We start from the raw sequence: 26,596 nt of genomic DNA, 5'->3' as shown, positions 1-26,596 counted from the left end.
TTGCATGTTCTCCCCGTGACTGCGTGGGTTCCCTCCCGGTACTCCGGCTTCCTCCCACCTCCAAAGACATGCACCTGGGGATAGGTTGATTGGCAACACTAAATGGTCCCTAGTGTGTGAATGTGAGTGTGAATGTTGTCTGTCTATCTGTGTTGGCCCTGTGATGAGGTGGCGACTTGTCCAGGGTGTACCCCGCCTTCCGCCCGAATGCAGCTGAGATAGGCTCCAGCGTCCCCAAAAAGGACAAGCGGTAGAAAATGGATGGATAGAAATTCAGTGAAAAAAAATCAGTTTATAAAAATTCAGTGTGTAAAAAAATCAGTGTATACAAAATTAGCGTAAAAAAATTCAGTGGATAAATATTTGTTGCGTCAAAATCCGACACTTTCTTCAGATAAATTAAGACCGAAGCAATTGATCCTGTCTCAGAACCAGCCAATATATGCATACGGTGTTTTTTAAATTCAGTGTATAAAAATTCAGTGTCGGAAAAAAAATTTGTGTCAAAAAAATGTTATGCAGAAATTGTTGTTTCAAAGCTCAAGAGTCATTTCCGGTATATCAAGATAGAGTCTGTCCCATAAACAGCCAATGAGGTGTTAAGATTTCAGTCACGTGACACAGATCAACCAGAAGTGAGTCTTGAGTTTTGAAGCCATAGGAATATTCCCGCACTGTATTTGTAGACACTGAATTTTTACACAGTGTATTTTACCAAACTGGATTTGGATTGGATTGGAGTGGATTTGACTCCGCCAAGGCTGCCCTTTGTCACCGATTCTGTTCATAACTTTTATGGACAGAATTTCTAGGCGCAGTCAAGGCGTTGAGGGGATCCGGTTTGGTGGCTGCAGGATTAGGTCTCTGCTTTTTGCAGATGATGTGGTCCTGATGGCTTCATCTGGCCAGGATCTTCAGCTCTCACTGGATCGGTTCGCAGCCGAGTGTGAAGCGACTGGGATGAGAATCAGCACCTCCAAGTCCGAGTCCACGGTTCTCGCCCGGAAAAGGGTGGAGTGCCATCTCCGGGTTGGGGAGGAGACCCTGTCCCAAGTGGAGGAGTTCAAGTACCTCAGAGTCTTGTTCACGAATGAGGGAAAAGTGGATCGTGAGATCGACAGGCGGATCGGTGCGGCGTCTTCAGTAATGCGGACGCTGTATCGATCCGTTGTGGTGAAGAAGGAGCTGAGCCGGAAGGCAACGCTCTCAATTTACCGGTCGATCTACGTTCCCATCCTCACCTATGGTCATGAGCTTTGGGTTATGACCGAAAGGACAAGATCACGGGTACAAGCGGCCAAAATGAGTTTCCTCCGCCGGGTGTCGGGGCTCTCCCTTAGAGATAGGGTGAGAAGCTCTGCCATCCGGGGGGAGCTCAAAGTAAAGCCACTGCTCCTCCACATCGAGAGGAGCCAGATGAGGTGGTTCGGGCATCTGGTCAGGATGCCACCCGAACGCCTCCCTTGGGAGGTGTTTAGGGCACGTCCGACCGGTAGGAGGCCACGGGGAAGACCCAGGACACGTTGGGAAGACTATGTCTCCCGGCTGGCCTGGGAACGCCTCGGGATCCCCCGGGAAGAGCTGGACGAAGTGGCTGGGGAGAGGAAGGTCTGGGCTTCCCTGCTTAGGCTGCTGCCCCCGCGACCCGACCTCGGATAAGCGGAAGAAGATGGATGGATGGATGGATTTTTAAACACACAAATTTTGCTCATGAATTTGTATTCAATGAAATTGTCACCATAATTTGATGTAAAAAAAAAAAAAAAAAATTCCCAAATTGAAACGCAAAGAATTTAGTAACTCGGTGTCAAAAAAAGCTTTCGTACTATATGGAATTTGTCAAGGGAAAGCCCGCGATTCCCGAATAGGCTGAGCAGTTTGAAGTTGGAACGGTTTGAATCGGATGAAAAATGTGGACGGTAGAGCGCGTCAAAATCTGGAGAAGAAGAAGAAGAATAAATAGATTAATTTTGGTGTAGAAAACCAAATCCAATGAATTTTGTTGCACGGTAGTTTTGTCGAGTGAAAGCTTGCCAAATTGTGTCAAAAGATTGGGGCGCAATCAGAAAAATGTTGTTATTCTGGATAAACTACAATATGTGTTCTATGTCATCAGTATTGCTGTATAGTGGTGATGAAAACCACGCGAACGCAATTGAACTCTGGAAACAGCGGTGTGGTCGCTACTCAGATTGCGCAATCAAGAGACCACTGCACAGATCCAGCTCGCGCGACTGCACACATACGTGCAAATACAAGTTTAATATAAAATATAATTTATAAATGCAGGTGTCTCAAGAGGTTAAATGTTTTTACTAGCAAGGATGAACACTTTTAGAAGCCCATCTCTTTCTTGTCCCCACGCAGCGACCCCATCGTCATCACCATCCAGGCCTTCTTGACGGACAGCAAGGTGGTGCCGCTTTCCATGAACCACCAGTCGCTGTACGTCAACGTGGAGACTCAGGTGGCCATCGCTGGAATCATCCTGACCGGCGTCTATATTCTCATTATATTTGAGGTGTGTTTACTGTCAGTTCTCCACAAGTCGCTCTGCAAAGTGTTTTAAAGCTTGGTAAGACAGTGACTTACTAATGGAGTTTGTTGGTATTCATCAGAGATCGACCGGTTATTGACGCTGATATTTGATATTCAAAGTATATCGGTATTGACCTTTTTTTTTAATCTGTATTGTCTTTTGTAGAAAAAATGACAAACAACTACAACATAACTATATCAGAAGATACAATATATACAAATATGAAAACCAGAACTAGGGTTGTACCGTATACCGGTACTAGTATAGTATCACGCTACTAATGAATCAAAAACAGTACTATACTCTTTTTGTTTTTAACGGGCATGACGGCACGTTGTCATGTCATGACATTGCTGGTTTTATGAGCAGTGGAGCATGTTTGGCAGCGCAAACCACGGAGTACTTACAAGCAGACAAGGTCTGTAGACAGAAAAGGGAGAACGGACGCATTTTGGCCTAAAAACTGATGATAAAACGCCCACAGGAAGAGGTGCTTTAAGACATGGCTAGCTAGCTAGCAGCTAACATCCATCAGCAGTCGGCAGTGTTTTCGCTACTTCTAAATGACTAATCCTCGCCTCAATGGTGACAAATAAAGTAGGTTTCTTACAAGTATCATCCCTGCAGGACGAGGAATAGCTAAACATGCTTCACTACACACCGTAGCTCTCCGGCGTCACCGCTAATGACGCCGTTCCTGAATGTAAACAAATGCCATGGGTGGATCTACACCTGACATCCACTGTAATGATACCAAGTACAAGAGCGTATCTAGCCGATACTATGATTACTAGGGGTGTGGGAAAAAATCGATTCGAATTCGAATCGCGATTCTCACGTTGTGCGATTCAGAATCGATTCTAATTATTTTTTTTAATTATTTTTTTAAATTATTTAAATTTTTTTATTTAAATTTTTTTTTTTTTTTTTTTTTGGAATTTATCAATCCAACAAAACAATACACAGCAATACCATAACAATGCAATCCAATTCCAAAAGCAAACCCGACCCAGCAACACTCAGAACTGCAATAAACAGAGCAACTGAGAGGAGACACAAACACCACACAGAACAAACCAAAAGTAGTGAAACAAAAATGAATATTATCAACAACAGTATCAATATTAGTAACAATTTCAACATAGCAGTGATTAAAAATCCCTCATTGACATTATCATTAGACATTTATAAATTTAAAAAAAAAGAACAATAGTGTCAGAGTGGCTTACACTTGCATCGCATCTCATAAGCTTGACAACACACTGTGTCCAATATTTTCACAAAGATAAAATAAGTCATATTTTTGGTTCATTTAATAGTTAAAACAAATTTACATTATTGCAATCAGTTGATAAAACATTGTCCTTTACAATTATAAAAGCTTTTTACAAGAATCTACTACTCTGCTTGCATGTCAGCAGACTGGAGTAGATCCTGCTGAAATCTATGTATTGAATGAATAGACAATCCTTTTGAATCGGGAAAAAAATCGTTTTTGAATCGAGAATCGTGTTGAATTGAAAAAAAAAAAAAGATTTTGAATCGAATCGTTACCCCAAGAATTGATATTGAATCGAATCGTGGGACACCCAAAGATTCACAGCGCTAATGATTACATAGATATTTTTTATCGTCACAAAATATTTTTTTCCTTTGAATATGACCAATGTATGATCCTGTAACTACTTGGTATCGGATCGATACTTAAATTTGTGGTATCATCCAAACCTAATGTAAAGTATCAAAGAAGAGAAGAATAAGTGATTATTACATTTTAACAGAAGTGTAGATAGAACATGTTGAAACAGAAAATAAGCAGATATTAACAGTAAATTAACAAGTGGATTAATAATCCATTTTTACAGCTTGTTCCTCATAATGTTGACAAAGTAATAAAATGATAAATGGCACAATATGTCACAGCATATGTCAGCAGACTAGTTATGAGCCTTTGTTTGCTTACTTACTACTAAAAGACAAGTTGTCTAGTATTTTCACTATTTTATTTAAGGTCTAAAATGTTCTTCGATTGCAATAATAAACATATGTTTAATGTACCGTAAGATTTTTTGTTAAAATAAAGCCAATAATGCCATTTGTTGTGGTCCCCTTTATTTACAAAAGTATCGAAAAGTATTGAAATACATTTTGGTACCGGACAACACTAACCAGAACTTTTTATTAAAAATTGATGAAGTTGTTAATAATAGCCCCAGCCAGACTGGTGACCATTTTGCTGGAGCCCATTTTTTTTTAATGTCATTTAAGGCCGAACTGTAAATTTTTTGGAATTTTGCATAAGAGACAAGAAGACAAACTTTTTTTTTTTTTGCAGTCTAACATATTTTACTGATTTGAAAAATCCCAATTTTCCCAGGAGATTTCCCATATTTTGAAATGCAAATGTTGACGCTCCTCTGACGCAATTAACGTGTTTGTGAAACCCCCCATGTTGTTGGGCGCTAACATAAGCGCCGCTTAAAACATGTCGCTACTGGTCCGGCGTTTCCTAAAAAAGTATGTCAAAAAAACAACTTAAAGCCTTGTCCAGCTGTTTACTGACGCATACTGTTCATGTTTAAACAACTTTTACTGCAAATACCAGTTATCCTTCTTGACTAGAGATGTCCGATAATATCGGCCGATAAATGCTTTAAAATGTGATATGGGAAATTATCGGTATCGGTTTCAAAAAGTTAAATTAATGACTTTTTAAAACGCCGCTGTACGGAGTGGTACACGGACGTAGGGAGAAGTACAGAGCGTCAATAAACCTTAAAGGCTCTGCCTTTGCGTGCCGGCCCAATCACATAATATCTACGGCTTTTCACACACAAAAGTGAATGCAACGCATACTTGGTCAACAGCCATACAGGTCACACTGAGGGTGGCTGTATAAACAACTTTAACACTGTTACAAATATGCGCCACACTGTGAACCCTCACCAAACAAGAATGACAAACACATTTCGGGAGAACATCCGCACCGTAACACAACACAAACACAACAGAACAAATACCCAGAACCCCTTGCAGCACTAACTCTTCCGGGACGCTACAATATACACCCCCAGCTAACCCCCCCCAACCCCCACCACCACATCAACCCCGCTCCCCTCAACCTCTTCATGCTCTCTCAGGGAGAGCTTGTCCAAAATTCCAAGCTGCTGTTTTGAGGCATGTTAAAAAAAAAAATGCACTTTGTGACTTCAATAATAAATATAGCAGTGCCATGTTGGCATTTTTTTCCATAACTTGAGTTGATTTATTTTGGAAAACCTTGCTACATTGTTTAATGCATCCAACGGGGCATCACAACAAAATTAGGCATAATAATGTGTTAATTCCACGACTGTATATATCGGTATCACTTGATATCGGAATCGGTAATTAAGAGTTGGACAATATCGGAATATCAGATATCGGCAAAAAAGCCATTATCGGACATCTCTATGCTTGACTACCAATAAACGGTATTAGCCCTGAAAAAACCCACATCGGTCGATTTTTAGTATTCCTTTAGTTTTCAAATGTGCACACAAAATGTTTTTTTTGTGGATGTTTTTTTCTCCTGCTTCATCTTTACAGTTTGGACATTTTGTTACAGTTTTAAACAACGCGTCATTTTTTTGGGCACTTTTCAGATCGTCCATCGCACTCTGGCGGCCATGTTGGGATCATTGGCCGCCTTGGCAGCTCTGGCCATCATTGGCGACGTAAGTCCGTGTTTGACGTGGCGAAAAAGACGGCGTGAATAGTTAATAGCTTGCTTTTCGCCCTGCAGAGACCCAGTCTGGTCACGGTGGTGGAATGGATCGACTACGAGACTCTGACTCTCCTCTTCGGCATGGTGAGGAAATGACCACGTCCACACATCTCAATTGTCATTCCTTAGAATGTGCGATAAAAAAAAAAAAATTGTCTAACTTTGTCTCCATGGATACAAACATGTCCTGCCTGGCCAGGTGTGAACCTGGAGAGCGCCTATGCAGCTAAAATACGCTAAAATTAGACCTTGTAGGCTGAATCAATGCATGATGGTTCCTTGGAGCAGGCTGAGGAGTCTGTGATGTTTAACAGTAACTTATTTAGCTTTTATAGGCAAAACCAGTCTGACCAGTAGCCTCTCTGAACATGCAGTTAAAGTACTAGAATAATGGGAAAAAAAGTTGCTCCTATATTGAACCTATTATCATAAATATCTGATTTATGACACCAAAAGTCTAATAAATAGATATGATCAACATAGTATCACTATAACGGGGATTGCCGAGCCATTTTGAGAGATAAGTAGCAAGCCCGTGTCAGGACTTGGTCAAAAATAGGACTGAGTGGAGAACTTTTATTTTGAAGTTAAAGTTAAAGTACCAATGATTGTCACACACACACTAGGTGTGGAGAAATTTGTCCTCTGCATTTGACCCATCCCCTTGTTCACCCCCTGGGAAGTGAGGGGAGCAGTTAGCAGCAGCGCCCGGGAATAATTTTTGGTGATTTAACCCCCAATTCCAACCCTTGATGCTGAGTGCCAAGCAGGGAAGTAATGAGTCCCATTTTTATAGTCTTTGGTATGACTCGGCCGGGGTTTGAACTCACGACCTACCGATCTCAGGGCGGACACTCTAACCACTAGGCCACTGAGTAGGTTAAAATGGTTGAAATGTTTCCTTTTCACCTCCTGAGTCAGGGCAATACACAACGGCTTTAAACTTTAACAACTGGGCGAAAAGGTGTCACAAAAAGTGAACAAACCAAAAATCACTCCGAAAGGAGGAAACGAAAACCTCAATCTCTAACTACACTAGCAAGGAATATAACTATGAAATTTAAACAACAAAAGATGCTCCAAAAGGAGGGAAAAACAATGGGCTGTAGCTTCTACACTGTTTCTGGTCTAGAGAAATAATTTACAAAAGATCACTCAAAAATGAGAGACTGTAAAAGTAAACTGAACTCACCACTTTGACTTGAAAACTTTACAAACAAAAATTCACTCTGATTGAGAGGCATACTTGCCAACCCTCCCGTTTTTAGCGGGAGAATCCCGGTATTCAGCGCCTCTCCCGACAACCTCCCGGCAGAGATTTTCTCCCGACAAACTCCCGGTATTCAGCCGGAGCTGGAGGCCACGCCCCCTACAGCTCAATGCGGACCTGAGACTGAGTGGGGACAGCCTGTTCTCACGTCCGCTTTCCCACAATATAAACAGCTTGCCTGCCCAATGACGTCATAACATCTAGGGCTTTTAGAGAGTAGAGTGCACAACTGCGCACACAACAAGGAGACGAAACAGAAGAACGAGGACATTACGGACATGGCGACGCCGTCGACGAGCAAGATGAAGAAATACGCTTGCAAGTTCCAAAACGAATGGAAACAAGAATTTCAGTTCTTTCAGGACAGTTCGAAGGAGAAGGTGTATGTTGCCTGTAAATATGTAGAACAGACTTCTCCATTGAACACGGTGGCCGAAATTATATACTCATCATGAACGGAGAAGTTAAACAGGACAATACTGCCATCTAATGGATAGCCACCGGAACACTGAAATTCAAGTATTTCTTTTATGTAAATAAAATAAATAATTATATATATATATATATATATATATATATATATATATATATATATATATATATATATATATATATATATATATATAATTCACTGAAAGTCAAGTATTTCATATATATATATATATATATATATATATATATATATATATATATATATATATATATATATGAAATACTCGAGTTGGTGAATTCTAGCTTTAAATAACCACGCCCCCCGCCCCCAACCCCCCCACCCCCGACCAAGCCCCCCCACCCCCACCCCCTACCCCCCAGGTCTCAAGGTTGGCAAGTATGTTGAGAGGAGAAAAGGAAAACTCAAAATACCAACTTGGAAATTCAGGATCTGGATAACTCAGAACAAGACGAGACAAGGCTTGGGCACGATGCTGGAGATGCACGAGACAACGAGACATTCTGGCACAGAACAAAGGGAGGCGTGGGCCTATAAGACACATGGGGGTTAATGGGGAACAGGTGGAAACAATCAGGGATCAGGGATGACGTCAGACTGATGACAAGAGGAAGGGCGAGTGTCCTGAAACGAGAGGAGAGTTACTTTTCAAACTAAAACATGAAATTCACAAGACAAAAAAACCCCAGACAAGACATCCCTCATCGTGGTGTGACAGCCAGTCACGTGATCTGTGTCGTAGAGGAGGAACCACTGATCCCTTCCTCATCAACAACAATGCTAATCATAAAGAACGATTACTTTGGCAAAAATAATGATCCAGATGCGTACATTTTTGAGCCCAAACACAAGGAAGATGAGCAATATGTTATAGAAACCGAATTATTATTATTATTCCAATCCAATCCACTTTATTTAGACAGCACATTTTTAAACAAACAATAAAAGTTTCACAAAGTGCTGCACAGAAGTTGAGACATACATACTAGGAGAGTCAATGATATAAAACTAGAGATGTCCGATAATGGCTTTTTTGCCGATATCCGATATTCCGATATTGTCCAACTCTTAATTACCGATTCCGATATCAACCGATACCGATATTTACAGTCGTGGAATTAACACATTATTATGCCTAATTTTGTTGTGATTCCCCGCTGGATGCATTAAACAATGTAACAAGGTTTTCCAAAATAAATCAACTCAAGTTATGGAAAAAAATGCCAACATGGCACTGCCATATTTATTATTGAAGTCACAAAGTGCATTATTTTTTTTAACATGCCTCAAAACAGCAGCTTGGAATTTGGGACATGATGAGGTTGAGGTGGGCGGGGTTGGGGGGGCGGGTTTGAGGTGTGGGGGTGGTAGGGGGTAGCAAGGGGTGTATATTGTAGCATCCCAGAAGAGTTAGTGCTGCAAGGGGTTCTGGGTATTTGTTCTGTTGTGTTTATGTTGTGTTACGGTGCGGATGTTCTCCCGAAATGTGTTTGTCATTCTTGTTTGGTGTGGGTTCACAGTGTGGCGCATATTTGTAACAGTGTTAAAGTTGTTTATACGGCAACCTCAGTGTGACCTGTATGGCTGTTGACCAAGTATGCCTTGCATTCACTTGTGTGAGTGAAAAGCTGTAGATGTTATGTGATTGGGCCGACACGCAAAGGCAGTGCCTTTAAGGTTTATTGGCGCTCTGTACTTCTCTCTACGTTCGTGTACACAGCGGCGTTTTAAAAAGTCATAAATTTTACTTTTTGAAACCGATACCGATAATTTTGAAACCGATACCGATAATTTCCAATATTATATTTTAAAGCATTTATCGGCCGATAATATCGGCAGTCCAATATTATCGGACATCTCTATATAAAACAATAAAGAATAAATAAATAAAATACATTCAAGAAAATAAAATAGACTAAAATCACACAACTCTCATGCTGGTTCAAAAGCCAACGAGTAAAAACATATTTTAAGACGTGATTTAAAACTCATTAAAGAGGGAGCCGTCCGAATAGCAAGAGGGATATCGTTCCAAAGTTTTGGAGCCACAGCAGAAAACACCTCTGGATTTTAAACGGGTTTTTTGGGACGACAAGAAGAAACCGATCAGCCGACCTCAGAGACCTTGTGGGGGTGTACATTTTTAAAAGGTCCGACACATATTGTGGCGCTAATCCGTCAAGAGATTAAAAAACCAACAGTATTTTAAAATTAATTCTAAAATGAAGTGGGAGCCAGTGAAGGGATGCTAAAATGTGCTCATGTTTTTTAGTGGCAGTTAAAAGGCGAGCAGCAGCATTTTGGACTAACTGCCATGGAGCGATTGAGGCCTGCTTCATTCCAACGTAGAGGGAGTTTCAGTAGTCCAGGGGTGTCAAACTCATTTCAGCTCAGGGGCCGCATGGAGGAAAATCTGTGCACTATTAAAATCATGGCATTAAAACTAAAAAATAAAGACAACTTCTGATTGTTTTCTTTGTCTTACTTTATCCAAAAATAGAACAAACACATTCTGAAAATATTACAATGAAAATATAGAAAAAAAGACCGGCAACGGTAAAGTTTAGATGAATGTTTATAACTGAAAAAATTTACATATGCATAAAAAATAGTTTTCTTTTGTATTTTTTATTTATTTAATGAATTAACGTTTATGACAACCTTTTTCCAAAACACAATATAGAATGTGAGATATAACAGGATAATGCATACATTTATCGTTTGTTTTTTTCAAAACAGTTACAAAAAAGTGGGACCCCAAAAATGTATTGTGGGACCCCATTTTTATGACTTGATGGGGTCCCTGGGACCCCATTTTGAAAATTCCTAGCGCCAACACTGATGGAGTATTGGTGCGTGCAAAGCAGCAGTAGCCTGCGGGCCGGTTCCAATACTAATCAAATATCATCCCATAGATAATTCGGGCCTTGACTTTGACACCATGATGAATAAGAGCATTGATTACCCGCTCACATTCTGAAAATATTACAAGGGAAATATAGAAAAAAAGACCGGCAGCAGTAGAGTTTAGATCAGGCCTGGGCAATTATTTTGACTCGAGGGGCCAAATTTTGACAAAAATATGTGTCTGGGGGCCGGCATATCTATTTTTACGAACACTAATATAAAACCTCACAATAATGTCTGATTGAATGCTAAAAACGTTATGACAGACCGCCTTAAACGGAATGGAATTTTAATTTTTTTTACTGAATGAGACACCCAGAATGTACATGAAAATAAAGAATGTGGGATTTACAATATTAACTACGAACGATAAAACACTGAATATGGAAATATTTTACAATCAAGCGAAACGCAACAAAAATGCAACAAACACAGCGAAATATGAACACGAAGCGTAAAAAAAAATATGCCACCTACAATCTGATACATCTGATATATCACTAAGCTTTAGAACTTTGTTGTAAAAATCTCCTTCCGCGTCTGTCCCTGACACCCGCATTTCTGCCTGACACTCTGGTAACACTCTGTGGAAACGCTCCCCAACCACACTGCTTGGTGCCTCATCTGAGCTGCTGTGATTTACTGTAGATTACCATAGTAACTAATTAGATTAGAAGATTACATTACAACATGATGCAACAAGATTTTTGCGTTTTCTCAACTTTTAACTACTGCTGGCCAGACACTGTTTTGGTAGTTAACCATAGTGAAACCTTATTTCTGAGTCTGACTAACTTGAAAACTATAATTATTTTTTACAGTGTACCAAAACAGTATATGGCCAGCAGTAGCCTAAAGTTGAGAAAACGCAAAAATCTTTTTGCATCATGTTGCCTTGAAAATTTGCATTTTCTCAAATGTCTTTTTTTTTTTACAGTGTATAGTTCAAGACTTACGGTCATTAGAAAACATCACTGCACATCATAATGGCAGCTACACTTTCCATCTTAAAGATCTAAAAAAATTATTTGGGAATGTCCGGCGGGCCAGATTGAAAAGCTTAGCGGGCCGCATCTGGCCCCCGGGCCTTAATTTGCCCAGCTCTGGTTTAGATGAATGTTTATAACTGAAAAAAATTACATATGCATAAAAAATAGTTTTCCTTTGTGTTATTATTTCAAATGAATTAACGTTTATGACAACCTTAATCCAAAACACAATATAGAATGTGAGATATAACAGGATAATGCATACATTTATCACTCGTTTTTTCAAAACGGTTACAAAAAAAGTTTTTGACTTGATGGGGTCCCTGGGACCCCATTTTGAAAATTCCTAGCACCGGGCCGGTTCCAATACTAATCAAATAGATTATAGATAATTCGGGTCTTGACTTTGACACAATGATGAAATAAGAGCATGGATTACCCGCTCAAAGTCGTTAAAAGATCAAACAGATTGAATTTTTGCCAAAAGTCTTAGATAATAAAAACTAGATCGTACAACAGAGTTGATCTCCTGTTCCAATTTAAAAGCATTGTCCAACTTAAAACGGGGGACGGCGTGTGGCGCGGCTGGCAGAGTGGCCGTGCCAGCAACCTGAGGGTTCCTGGTTCGATCCCCAACTTCTACCAACTTTGTCATGTTCGTTGTGTCCTTGAGCAAGACACGTCACCCTTGCTCCTGATGGGTCATGGTTAGGGCCTTGCTCCCGCCATCAGTGTGTGAATGTGTGTGTGAATGTGGAAATCGTGTCAAAGCGCTTTGAGTACCTTGAAGGTAGAAAAGCGCTATACAAGTATAACCCATTTACCATTTACCAAGATTTGTGACTGTGGGTTTTAAATAAGGCATCAGGGGGTCCAGGTCTCTGGGGGGAGCATTCTGTTTGACTTTTGAGTCAAATAAAAGGATTTCTGTCTCGTTCTCATTTAAGTTTACAACGTTTACTGCCAACCATGCTTCTATGTTCTCAAGACAATTTAAAAGGGATTTTAAACATAAAAAATTATTATGTACCGTATTTTTCGGATTATAAATCGCAGTTTTTTTCATAGTTTGGCCGGGGGTGCGATTTATACTCCGGAGCGATTTATGTGTGAAATTATTAACACATTACGGCGCATTGTCTACCTTTGGAGTTGGCAGAGTTGTTTAGAAGCGACACCGAGGAAGAACATTTCATGGGATTTAGCGATCAGGAGTGACAGATTGTTTGGTAAACGTATAGCATGTTCTATATGTTATAGTTATTTGAATGACTCTTACCATAATATGTTACGTTAACATACCAGGCACGTTCTCAGTTGGTTATTTATGCCTCATATAACGTGAACTTATTCAGCTCGTTGTTTACTATTCTTTATTTATTTTAAATTGCCTTTCAAATGTCTAGTCTTGGTGTTGGCTTTTATCAAATACATTTCCCCAAAAAATTAGACTTATACTCTAGTGCGACTTCTGTTTTTTTACTTCTTTATTATGCATTTTCGGCCGGTGCAATTTATACTCTGGAGCGACTTATAGTCCGAAAAATACGGTATATTATTTTAAAACTGTAAGGGACAAGCAATAGAAAATGGATGGATGGATAGATTTAACTGATTTATGCACAGCTGGAGGCAAAAAAAGACTGAATAAGTGTACCTGTAGATGTGTCCCACAAGAAAGCAGTATCTTTAGCGATGGTGAAGGTCTAGTCTGAGCGCCATCAATGTCATGATGAAATCATAGATCGCTGATGCATAACGTGGGCCTTTCTTGGGGAAGCGTCTTCAGCAGCAGTATGTTTTCGAAACATAGCAATGCTGGTGTTTGTGGTGGCTGATGAGGTTTGATGTGTCGAAGCGCACTGGTTTTTCCCCTCCTTGCACAATGTTTGCAGAACATTTGTTGCAAAATAGCACACACTCCTGTGAAACAGTGTAGAAGTCCCACACGATGGACGCCATGTTTGTTTACAATGAGCCCAGGGGAAACTCGCAGCGTGGCACAAGTCGGAGAAAAGGAGCGTTTGATTTGCTCATTGGAGCTTCAATCCTTTCAGTGACTCTCTGCTTACAACACACTCTAAAATGTCTTTTTGAACAAATGTGTATCTTCTTTTTACAGATGGTGCTGGTGGCCATTTTTTCAGAGACGGGCTTCTTTGATTACTGCGCCATGAAGGTGTGTAAGTGATAGTGGAAGTAAGCACTTTTTTGTAGCCCTCGGCCGATATTCGATAAGTCAATTAACCCGGACAATAAATGAAAATGAAGTTGGTAAGTTTTCCAGCCTCGATAATCGCCATATGCATGCGTTGTTACGTGTTACAAGAGCGGTCAACCTTTTGCATCGGTTTCAGCTGCTGCGGTTAGCACTGGCGTATTAAATCAAATTAATTGAAAAACCGTGATTGATAACCACTAGAGATGTCCGATAGTATCGGACTGCCGATATTATCGGCCGATAAATGCTTTAAAATGTAATATCGGAAATTATCGGTATCAGTTTCAAAAAGTAAAATGTATGACTTTTAAAACGCAGCTGTACGGAGTGGTACATGGATGTAAGGAGAAATACAGAGCGCCAATAAACCTTAAAGGCACTGCCTTTGCGTGCCGGCCCAATCACATAATATCTACGGCTTTTCACACACACAAGTGAATGCAAACCATACTTGGTCAACAGCCATACAGTTCACACTGAGGGTGACCGTATAAACAACTTTAACACTGTTACAAATATGCGCCACACTGTGAACCCACACCAAACAAGAATGACAAACACAATTCGGGAGAACATCCGCACCGTAACACAACATAAACACAACAGAACAAATACCCAGAACCCCTTGCAGCACTAACTCTTCCGGGACGCTACAATATACACCCCCCGCTACCCTCCCTCCCCCAATCCAATCCAATCCAATCCACTTTATTTATATAGCACATTTACACAACAAGAATGTTTCCAAAGTGCTGCACAGCCATGTTAAAAACAATATTAAAAACAATATTAAAAACTATATTAAAAACAATATTATGCTACACCAATGACTGAATAAAAACAAAGAATAAATGAATAGAAAACCAATACAGAGACAATATAAAAAATAAATATGATTAAAAACGATTTTAAAGGGTGAAACCAATTAAAACAGTAAAATAGACATCAAAATTTATAACCCTAACCCTAACCACACAGGACAACAGAGGACAGAAGACCACACAACTCACGTAGTGTTAAAAGCCAAAGAATAAAAGTGGGTCTTTAGACGAGACTTAAAACACTCCACTGTGGGAGCAGTTTGAACATGGAGGGGCAGAGTGTTCCAGAGTTTAGGGCCGACCACAGAGAAGGCCCTGTCTCCCCTGGTTTTAAGTCTCGTCCTGGGCACCACGAGCTGGAGCTGGCTCTCGGACCTCAGAGCGCGCGCAGGAGTGTAAATTTGGATGAGGTCCGAGATATACTGAGGTGCCAGTCCATGTAAAGCTTTAAAAACAAACAGCAAGGATTTAAAATCAATTCTAAAATGAACAGGGAGCCAGTGCAAACTCCGAAGAATTGGGGTTATATGCTCACGTTTCCTGGCCCCTGTTAAAAGTCGTGCTGCCGCGTTCTGGACTAACTGCAACCGGGAGAGAGCTTTTTGGCTAATGCCAGCATAAAGTGCATTGCAGTAGTCTAGGCGACTTGAAATAAAAGCATGCACGACTTGTTCAAAAAGGTTAAAAGATAAAAATGGTTTTACCTTTGCTAAAAGACGAAGATGATAAAAACACGATTTTAAAACGCCATTGACTTGTTTGTCGAATTTAAAATCGCTGTCTATAGTGACGCCAAGGCTGGTGACTTTGGGACGCACATGATTTTGCAATGGTCCCAAGTCAGTGAGGGCCGGACCAAAAACTGAAATTTCCGTTTTTCCCTCATTCATTATTAAAAAATTCTGGGCTAACCAAGCCTTGACATCACATAGACAGTTGAGAAGGGGTGTCAGGGGGCCGTGGCCTTTTGAAATTGGCATATACATTTGGCAGTCATCTGCATAAAAGTGATAAGACACTCCATGTTTCTTAAAAATCTCTCCAAGAGGGAGAATGTACAAGGAAAACAGGATGGGGCCTAGAATGGATCCCTGGGGGACACCACAGTAAAGCGGAGCAGAAGAAGAGGTGGCGTCCCCCAGCCTGACAGAGAAGGACCTCTCTGACAGGTAGGATCTGAACCACTCTAATGCAGTCCCCCTGACACCCACACAGTCTCTCAGGCGGTCTAAAAGAATTGTGTGGTCGACTGTGTCAAAGGCAGCTGTAAGATCTAAAAGCACTAAAATGGCAGAGCTACCAGAATCAGACATTAAAAGCAAGTCATTAAAAACCTTTAAAAGTGCAGATTCAGTACTGTGCAAAGCCTTGTATCCAGACTGAAATGGATCTAAAGTGCTATTTTCATCTAAAAAAGGCTGCAGCTGCGCTAAAACACATTTCTCCAGAATTTTTGACACAAAAGGTAATTTGGAAATGGGCCGATAATTTGACAAACATGTCGGATCTAGACCTGTTTTTTTAATCAAAGGCTCGACAACAGCTCTTTTACAAAAAGAGGGGACCCAGCCAGAAATCAAGCTGCTGTTGATGATGTCCCTAACAGACAAGTCAATAGTGCCCCAGATTTCTTTAAAAAAGCGAGGGGGGACTGGGTCTGTGGGACAGGACGAGGGTTTCAGTTTGTGGACTATTCCTGTAAGCTCAGGCATGGACACAGGCTCAAAGTGACTAAACACAGCCAAGCACTGAGTGGCCACATTAAAACTCAATGGAGAGCGAGAAAGATTTGCCCGAATAAAAGCAACTTTATCGTTAAAAAAGGAGAGAAATTTTTCACAAGTTTCACTTGTCATCTCCAGTAAAGTGGCTGGATTCGGATTAAGAACATAACTAATAGTATTAAAAAGAACACGTGGCTTGCTGATACTATTTAAAATTAAGTCTGACAGATATTTTGTTTTCTCAGCTTTAACCACACTTTGATAGTTCTGACAGTTTTCTTTTAAAATTTGATAAGAAACCTCCAAGTGATCCCCTTTCCACTTGCGCTCCGCCCTTCGCCACTCACGCCGAGCTGTGCGTGTGGTTTCATTGAGCCAAGGCTCCTGTTTTGGCTTTGGACGTATAGCTTTGAGGGGCGCTATACTATCCAGAACCTCAACCCCGCCCCCCCAACCCCGCCCACCTCAACCTCCTCATGCTCTCTCAGGGAGAGCATGTCCCAAATTCCAAGCTGCTGTTTTGAGGCATGTTAAAAAAAATAATGCACTTTGTGACTTCAATAATAAATATGGCAGTGCCATGTTGGCATTTTTTTCCATAACTTCAGTTGATTGATTTTGGAAAACCTTGTTGTATGGTTTAATGCAGGGGTCCCCAAACTACGGCCCGTGGGCCGGATTCGGCCCGCCAGCGTCCAAAATCAGGCCCGCGGGAAGTCCCAAGTATTAAAAAAAAATAAAAAAATAAGTAAATAAAAAATTCTGTCTTTTCTTATCCACTTTGTACCGCTTGCTACTCACTGTGTCTCCTAGCCGCTCAGGCAAATCATATTGTCTAAAATGCATTTTCTCATCGATAACGTGACATCATCGCGCGCGTGGAAAGTGCGCTATATATATCTAATATATATATATGTCTAATATATATATATATATAATATATATATATATATATATATATATATATATATATATATATATATATATATATATATATATATATATATATATATATATATATACATACATACATACAGCCCGGCCCCCGGCCAAATTGTTTTAACCCAATGCGGCCACCGAGTCAAAAAGTTTGGGGACCCCTGGTTTAATGCATCCAGCGGGGCATCACAACAAAATTAGGCATAATAATGTGTTAATTCCACGACTGTATATATCGGTATCGGTTGATATCGGAATCGGTAATTAAGAGTTGGACAATATCGGAATATTGGATATCGGCAAGAAGGCCATTATCGGACATCTCTAATAACCACACTTTGATAAAATTCCGGACACCAACTGGCGTTAGCTTACTAGCTTAAATTGTAACATGAAAACAAGAGACCTTAACACATTTTCCCATTTATAAACGTCATACCCCCATCTAAACTATTTTAACATATTACTGCCTAAACAATTTAGATACAGTATTCCCATTGAACATAAAGGCTGTGCTGTTTTTTGTGCAAAGTTGTCGATATAAACTCCCCAGTGTCAAGTTGAAACAGACGGACTCCGTTCAACAGGAAGTGAACTCGCTTAACGTCACATTAACAGGAAGTGAATTAACTGATTACGCAATTTAAATTCTTTGGGAAATATTCTAAAACTTATACAAATTAAAATGGAATAAGATATCCTATTTAAACACACAAATACAAATGTGTCTCTTATGAAGCTGGAACAACATTTCATGTTTCCTCTGCCAAGAAAGTATATTGTGTGGCTATTTAATTTAGTTAATAAAAAAACACAACTTGGTTCAAAGATTGTAGCGTGTGTATAATTACTTAGACTTACACTTCCTTTTTATTGTCATTCAAATTTGAACTTTACAGTACAGATAAGAACGAAATTTCATTGCATTAGCTCGTTGTAGTGCAGGATAAAAGAGCAATAAGGTGCAGATATAAATAAATAGATTACTGTACAGATAAATATATTGTACTTTTGCATATGCATCCACGTTTATGGAAGTATGTTGTATTGTCTTTATATTCCAGCGAGTTTTACTTTTCGGCCACATTAAACAATACCACAATAATGATGATAATAATAACTTTATTTATACATTTTATTTATTGTTTTGGTTGTATATATTTGAGGGTCCTCCAACCCCTCCTCAACAGAGACAGAACCTATTTTATTACGTTTTGCTGGGATTTTTATACAAGTGCCAAATTTTGCTTAGAGTACATTTTATTTGTATTATTTGTTTTATTTAACTTGGATATTTAGTTTACAGTCCAAATAGATGATGCAATTCCTGAAGGAATTGCGTGTGAATGCTCCAATGCTGAAGTTGCACTGAAATGCTGAGAATGTAGTATGAACGTAAGAATAGTTTGAATGTTGGAATGGTTTTAATGTTGAAGAGTTTGAATTTCCAGGAAAACCGGAATTTGGTTTGGAACTTGGGAACGTGTTAGTTTGAATGTCCAGGATGAGCGGAATGCGTTGATGTTGGAATGGTTTGAATAGGTTGAAAAATGTGGGAATTGTGCAACTTGGAAAAATGTCCCATTCATTGAAATGAATGGGACATTCCGGGAAAAGCGGGAATTTTTTTGAAAATGCTAAAAAATGTGAATGTTCTGAATGAGTTGAAATGGTTGGTGTTGGAATTTTTCAAATCGGTCGAGAATTGTTGAAGTAGTAACATTTTTAATTGAGAAATGTATTACGGAATTCCTGGAATTTCGGGAAAACCGGGAATGTTTGCAGTTCAAAAAACAACTTAGATTTTTTGTCCTGATTAAGAGGAATGGTTTGACTGTGGAACGGTTAAAGTGGGTTAAAAAATGTGGAAAGAGTAGTCGACAGAAAAAAGGGTGAAAAAAGGGGTTGAAAAAAACGGGAATTCTGGGAATTCCTGGAATTTTTTTGAACTTGGAAAAATTATCGTTTGAATATCCAGGATGAGTGGAATATGTTGAAGGTAGAATAGTTTGAATTGGTTGAAAATTGTGGAAATGGTGGAAGTTTGAAAAATGCCAAATTAATTTTAAATGGGAAAAAAGTCCCGGAAAACCTGGAATTGTCACGGAATAGTCTTGAACCTGCTTTTCATCAGCAGCCAGTTCTTCCAATTCTAAGGTTGGCAGCATGCCAGGAGAAGCCCCTGCTCCCGCTGGGCGCTTCACACTCACGCAACAACAAACATGCAGGCAAACTGTAATCAGCACACCTGGGACTAATCAAGACAACAGCCTAAAGACCAGTGGACCCTTGGAGCCTACGCCGGAACGTCGTTAACTCTTCGCATGTTCCGTGTGCTCGAGTTGTGTATCTCGACCTCCCTCCGGGCTTTGGACTGCTTTCCCCAATCCTCGACCCTCGCTTGGACACGGACCTCGTTGCTTCTCTCCAGCCCCCGACCACTCGCCTGCCCACGGACACCCTCTTTGCCTCGCCCCTCTGGACCGACGAAGGATCCATCCAACACGCACTCACAACAACCCTTGGTAACATTCACATTGTTAAATTTATACATCGTCCTGCACCAAACACATGAAGTAGCATACACATCCCACACACTCATCAAAGGTCGCGATAAACCTGTAAACCTGATCTTCCTCGTGGTGTCGTCTCCTTCCACCCCTGTTGAACGTAACAGGAATTTGTTGCGTCTGACCAGCTCTTCCTCCCAGGGAATTTAAAGGCCTACTGAAAGCCAGTACTACCGACCACGCAGTCTGATAGTTTATATATCAATGATGAAATCTTAACATTGCAACACATGCCAATACGGCCGGGTTAGATTACTAAAGTGCAATTTTAAATTTTGCGCGAAATATCCTGCTGAAAACTCGGTATGATGACGTTTGCGCGTGACGTCACGAATTGTAGCGGACATTTTGGGACAGCATTGTGGCCAGCTATTAAGTCGTCTGTTTTCATCGCAAAATTCCACAGTATTCTGGACATCTGTGTTGGTGAATCTTTTGCAATTTGTTCAATGAACAATGGAGACAGCAAAGAATAAAGCTGTAGGTGGGAAGCGGTGTATTAGCGGCTGGCTGCAGCAACACACAAACACGTAGCCGGTGTTTCATTGTTTACATTCCCGAAAGATGACAGTCAAGCTTTACCATTGGCCTGTGGAGAACTGGGGCAACAGAGACTCTTACCAGGAGGACTTTGAGTTGGATACGCAGGCGCGGTACCGTGAGTATGCATGAGCTGCGGCTTCCAAACATTTGATCGCTTGCCCGTACGTGCGTGCCGCTATGTGCATGTCACGTACGTAACTTTGGGGACTTTGGGGAAATATATGTGCTGTATGAACTTTGGGGAGGTGAACGGTACTTTGGGCTGTGGGATTGAGTGTGTTGTGCGGGTGTTTGAGTTGTATTGGCGGGTTATATGGACGGGAGGGGGGTGGTGTTTGTTATGCGGGATTAATTTGTGGCATATTAAATATAAGCCTGGTTGTGTTGTGGCTAATAGAGTATATATATGTCTTGTGTTTATTTACTGTTTTAGTCATTCCCAGCTGAATATCAGGTCCCACCCGCCTCTCACAGCTTCTTCCCTATCTGAATCGCTTCCACTGCCCTCTAGTCCTTCACTCTCACTACCCTCATCCACGAATCTTTCATCCTCGCTCAAATTAATGGGGTCCGAATCGCTCTCGCTGCTGGTGGCCATGATTGTAAACAATGTGCAGATGTGAGGAGCTCCACAACCGGTGACGTCACGCGCATATCGTCTGCTACTTCCGGTACAGGCAAGGCTTTTTTATCAGCGACCAAAAGTTGCGAACTTTATCGTCGATGTTCTCTACTAAATCCTTTCAGCAAAAATATGGCAATATCGCGAAATGATCAAAAATGACACATAGAATGGACCTGCTATCCCTATTTGAATAAGAAAATCGCATTTCAGTAGGCCTTTAAGTCACTGGTCAATCCCAAGTTCTTTCGATGACATATATGCTGAGTAAGAAGGACCATCAAGACAGAATAGGAATATTATCAAGTTTTACTGAAGCTTCAGGAGAACAGCCCAGACCAATACATTCATACCGGCTTCTCAAGTTGTTCTAACATTCAAACGGAAAAAAACTACTCCTTGAAAAGGAAAGCAGCCTCTCCCCCCCTCCCAGAAAGGAATGCCTCTCCCTTCCCTTCCCCAACACTGATAAGGCAAGGAGGGGGATGTATCTTCTTCACCATACTTGCCAACCCTCCCGTTTTTAGTGGGAGAATCCCGGTATTCAGCGCCTCTCCCGACAACCTCCCGGCAGAGATTTTCTCCCGACAAACTCCCGGTATTCAGCCGGAGCTGGAGGCCACGCCCCCTCCAGCTGAATGCGGACCTGAGACTGAGTGGGGACAGCCTGTTCTCACGTCCGCTTTCCCACAATGTAAACAGCTTGCCTGCCCAATGACGTCATAACATCTAGGGCTTTTAGAGAGTAGAGTGCACAACTGCGCACACAACAAGGAGACGAAGCAGAAGAACGAGGAAATTACAGACATGGCGACGCCGTCGACGAGCAAGATGAAGAAATACGCTTGCAAGTTCCAAAACGAATGGAAACAAGAATTTCAGTTCATCCAGGACAGTTCGAAGGGGAAGGTGTATGTTGCCTGTAAATATGTAGAACAGACTTCTCCATTGAACACGGTGGCCGAAATTATATACTCATCATGAACGGAGAAGTTAAACAGGACAATACTGCCATCTAATGGATAGCCACCGGAACACTGAAATTCAAGTATTTCTTTTATGTAAATAAAATAAATAAATAAATATATATATATATATATAGCTAGAATTCACTGAAAGTCAAGTATTTCATACATATATATATATATATATATATATATATATATATATATATATATATATATATATGAAATACTTGAGTTGGTGAATTCTAGCTGTAAATAACCACGCCCACCGGAACACTGAAATTCAAGTATTTCTTTTATGTAAATAAAATAAATAAATAAATATATATATATATATATATATATATATATATATATATATATATATAGCTAGAATTCACTGAAAGTCAAGTATTTCATACATATATATATATATATATATATATATATATATATATATATATGAAATACTCGAGTTGGTGAATTCTAGCTGTAAATAACCACGCCTCCCGCCCCCAAACCCCCCCCACCCCCTACCCCCCACCTCCCGATATTGGAGGTCTCAAGGTTGGCAAGTATGTTCTTCACATTCCAATGTCTAAAACACTAAACAGACCTTTGTAGGCAAAGAGAAACTGGTACACAGAGTATACAATGGAAAAGTACTAGCTGCTCCAAACATGGCTATGAATAAAGAAAGAACTCTTAAACATATATGCATTCTCCCCAAATTCTGGAAAATTTGGGGAGTTTGTCAAGGGAAAGCTCGCGATTCCCAGTTTGAAGTTGGAACGGTTTGATACGGATGAAAAATGTGGAAGGTAGAGCTCACCAAAATCTGGAGAAGAAGAAGTTGAATAATACTTCATAATAATGAATTTGGTGAATGCTTTGGAGCATTCACACAATTACAATGTTAAACTATAGGAGAAATACATGTTTATTGTATTTGAGAGGGTACACTTGCATTGTTATGTATTGTTACATTAGTGGTTAATTTTGTCTCAAAATTAAAATGGCAATAATACCTTTATAGACAATAATTTGTAGGTCAATATATTGTGGAGCGGTTTGTCTTGCCCGATCTGAGCGAACATTCAGGCTGACCTTTGCGACACAATGCCGAGCCTGACAATATAATTGGCTATCACGCAAGACGTTTGCTCCGTTTTGAGTGGAAAAAGTTTGTCAGAAGTGGGTCACTGGTGCCGAGAGACGTTTCCAAGGTTCTTATCCCCCTGCCATGTGACGTCCTGTTCTCGCACACCCCGCCAACCATCGACGTCTGCCGCCGAGCTGGTTGGAACTTGCCGCCCTCAAAGGTCAAAGGTTGCTGGGACCTCTTCAAAGCTTGACCAGAGATCAAGAATTTCACACGGATGTCTTTGAGGGTGAAGTGATGAGGTGGTGACCTTTTTGGGTCAGTGTGACGTCGCGGGCTCGGCAACAAGCAGACGTGGCTTGATGAACCTTTTTAGTGACTCGGTGGGCATGAGTGTAAATTGAATGTGACCGTAAATCTCTTACTGCTGTGCGGTTAATGTGAGGCCGCCTCTCCAGTCCAGCGCACCTTCATTCCCCGTGTAGGTCAAGGATGTGCATCATCTTTTCATCTTAAATCTTCTGTCTCATAACACAGGAGTGCGGGGCTGTCTCTGTCCACCGGGAGCCTCATCAATTTTAAAGTGTGAGGGTGATGAGGGCCACTTCTCCAAATAAAGACCACTTTGCTGCCTGTCGACACATTTTTGACATTCAACTAGGGGAACTGCACTTATTTTGGAATGTTGCCTATCATTCACAATCCTTCTGTTAGACAGGAACACATACCGTATTTTCCGGACAATAGGGCGCACCGGATTATAAGGTGCACTGCCGATGAATGGTCTATTTTTGACCTTTTTTTTTCATATATTAGGCACACCAAATTATAGGGCGCAATAAAGGCCTACTGAAAGCCACTACTACCGACCACGCAGTCTGATAGTTTATATATCAATGATGAAATCTTAACATTGCAACACATGCCAATACGGCCGGGTTAACTTATAAAGTGCAATTTTAAATTTTCCCGCGAAACTTCCGGTTGAAAACGTCTATGTATGATGACGTATGCGCGTGACGTCAATGGTTGAAACGGAAGTATTCGGACACCATTGTATCTCAATACAAACAGCTCTGTTTTCATCGCAAAATTCCACAGTATTCTAGTCATCTGTGTTGGTGAATCTTTTGCAATTTGTTTAATGAACAATGAAGACTGCAAAGAAGAAAGCTGTAGGTGGGATCGGTGTATTAGCGGCTGGCTGCAGCAACACAACCAGGAGGGCTTTGAGGATAGCAAACGCGCTAGCCGCCGACCGCATCGATGATCGGGTGAAGTCCTTCGTCGCGCCGTCGATCGCTGGAACGCAGGTGAGCACGGGTGTTGATGAGCAGATGAGGGCTGGCGTAGGTGGAGCGCTAATGTTTTTATCATAGCTCTGACGAGGTCCCGTAGCTAAGTTAGCTGCAATGGCGTCGTTAGCAACAGCATTGCTAGGCTTCGACAGGCGGCACAGCATTAACCGTGTAGTTACAGGTCCAGTGTTTGGTTCGGTGTCTCCTGATAGTAGTATTGTTGATCTTCTGTCTATCCTTCCAGTCAGGGGCTTATTTATTTTGTTTCTATCTGCATTTAAGCACGATGCTATCACGTTAGCTCCGTAGCTAAAGTGCTTCACCGATGTATTGTCGTGGAGATAAAAGTCACTGTGAATGTCCATTTCGCGTTCTCGACTCTCATTTTCAAGAGGATATAGTATCCGAGGTGGTTTAAAATACAAATCCGTGATCCACAATAGAAAAAGGAGAGAGTGTGGAATCCAATGAGCCAGCTTGTACCTAAGTTACGGTCAGAGCGAAAAAAGATACGTCCTGCACTGCACTCTAGTCCTTCACTCTCACGTTCCTCATCCACGAATCTTTCATCCTGGCTCAAATTAATGGGGTAATCGTCGCTTTCTCGGTCCGAATCGCTCTCGCTGCTGGTGTAAACAATGGGGAAATGTGAGGAGCCTTTCAACCTGCGACGTCACGCTACTTCCGGTACAGGCAAGGCTTTTTTTATCAGCGACCAAAAGTTGCAAACTTTATCGTCGATGTTCTCTACTAAATCCTTTCAGCAAAAATATGGCAATATCGCGAAATGATCAAGTATGACACATAGAAGGATCTGCTATCCCCGTTTAAATAAAAACATTTCATTTCAGTAGGCCTTTAAATGAGTCATATTATTATTATTTTTCTCTAAATGGTTAACACTTCCTTGTGGTCTACATCAGTGTTTTTCAACCTTTTATGAGCCAAGGCACATTTTTCATCGAAAAAATCCTTAGGCACACCACAAGCAGAAATCATAAAAAAAACCGAAACTCAGTAGCCGATATTGACAATAAAAAGTCGTTCTCACAATTGTTGGATATAAATTTAAAGCATAACCAAGCATGCATCACTATAGCTCTTGTCTCAAAGTAGGTGTACTGTCACCACCTGTCACATCACGATGTGATTTATTTTGAGTTTTTTGGTGTTTTCCTGTGTGTAGTGTTTTAGTTCTTGTATTGCGCTTCTATTTTGGTGGATTTTCCTGTTTTGTTAGTATTTTCCTGTCGCAGTTTCATGTCTTCCTTTGAGCGCTATTCTCCGCATTTGCTTTGTTTTAGCAATCAAGACTATTTAAGTTGTTTTTATCCTTCTTTGTTTATTGTCATGTCATGTACGGGTGTACTTTGTGGACGCCGTCTCTGCTCCACGCGCTGTAAGTCTTTGCTGTCGTCCAGCATTTTGTGTTTTGTTTACTTTGCAGCCAGTTCAGTTTTAGTTTCGTTTTGTATAGCCTTCCCTAAGCTTCAATGCCTTTTCTTAGGGGCACTCGGCATTTGTTTATTTTTGGTTTAAGCATTAGATACCTTTTTTACCTGCACACTACCTCCCGCTGTCGTCTGCAAATCGTGAGCTCTAGACAGCACCAACACTCAACAACAGCACATTATTTTCAGATTATAATTACTGGTTTGCAAAAAATATTTTTAACCCATTTAGGTGAAATTACAGTCTTGGTCAAAAGTTTACATACACTTGTAAAGAACATAATGTCATGGTTGTCTTGAGTTTCCAATAATTTGTACAACTCTTATTTTTTGTGATAGAGTGATTGGAGCACATACTTGTTGGTCACAAAAAACATTCATGAATTTTTTTATGAATTTATTATGGGTCTACTGGAAGTGTGAGCAAATGTGCTGGATC

At 40.6% G+C, this 26,596-nt stretch overlaps 1 protein-coding gene across 1 annotated transcript in view; it reads left to right on the top strand.

Moving 5' to 3' along the window:
- oca2 (oculocutaneous albinism II) overlaps positions 1 to 26,596 on the top strand; it is a 151,012-nt gene that overhangs the window by 37,572 nt on the left and 86,844 nt on the right. Inside the window, 4 exon segments of the mRNA XM_062038403.1 lie at positions 2,368 to 2,521; positions 6,184 to 6,255; positions 6,324 to 6,389; positions 14,045 to 14,101. Coding sequence (XP_061894387.1) covers positions 2,368 to 2,521; positions 6,184 to 6,255; positions 6,324 to 6,389; positions 14,045 to 14,101 — 349 coding nt within the window.

Source organism: Entelurus aequoreus, linkage group LG27 (assembly GCF_033978785.1).
Source record: "Entelurus aequoreus isolate RoL-2023_Sb linkage group LG27, RoL_Eaeq_v1.1, whole genome shotgun sequence".
NCBI lineage: Eukaryota > Metazoa > Chordata > Actinopteri > Syngnathiformes > Syngnathidae > Entelurus > Entelurus aequoreus.
This window is presented reverse-complemented; position numbering and strand designations above follow the sequence as displayed.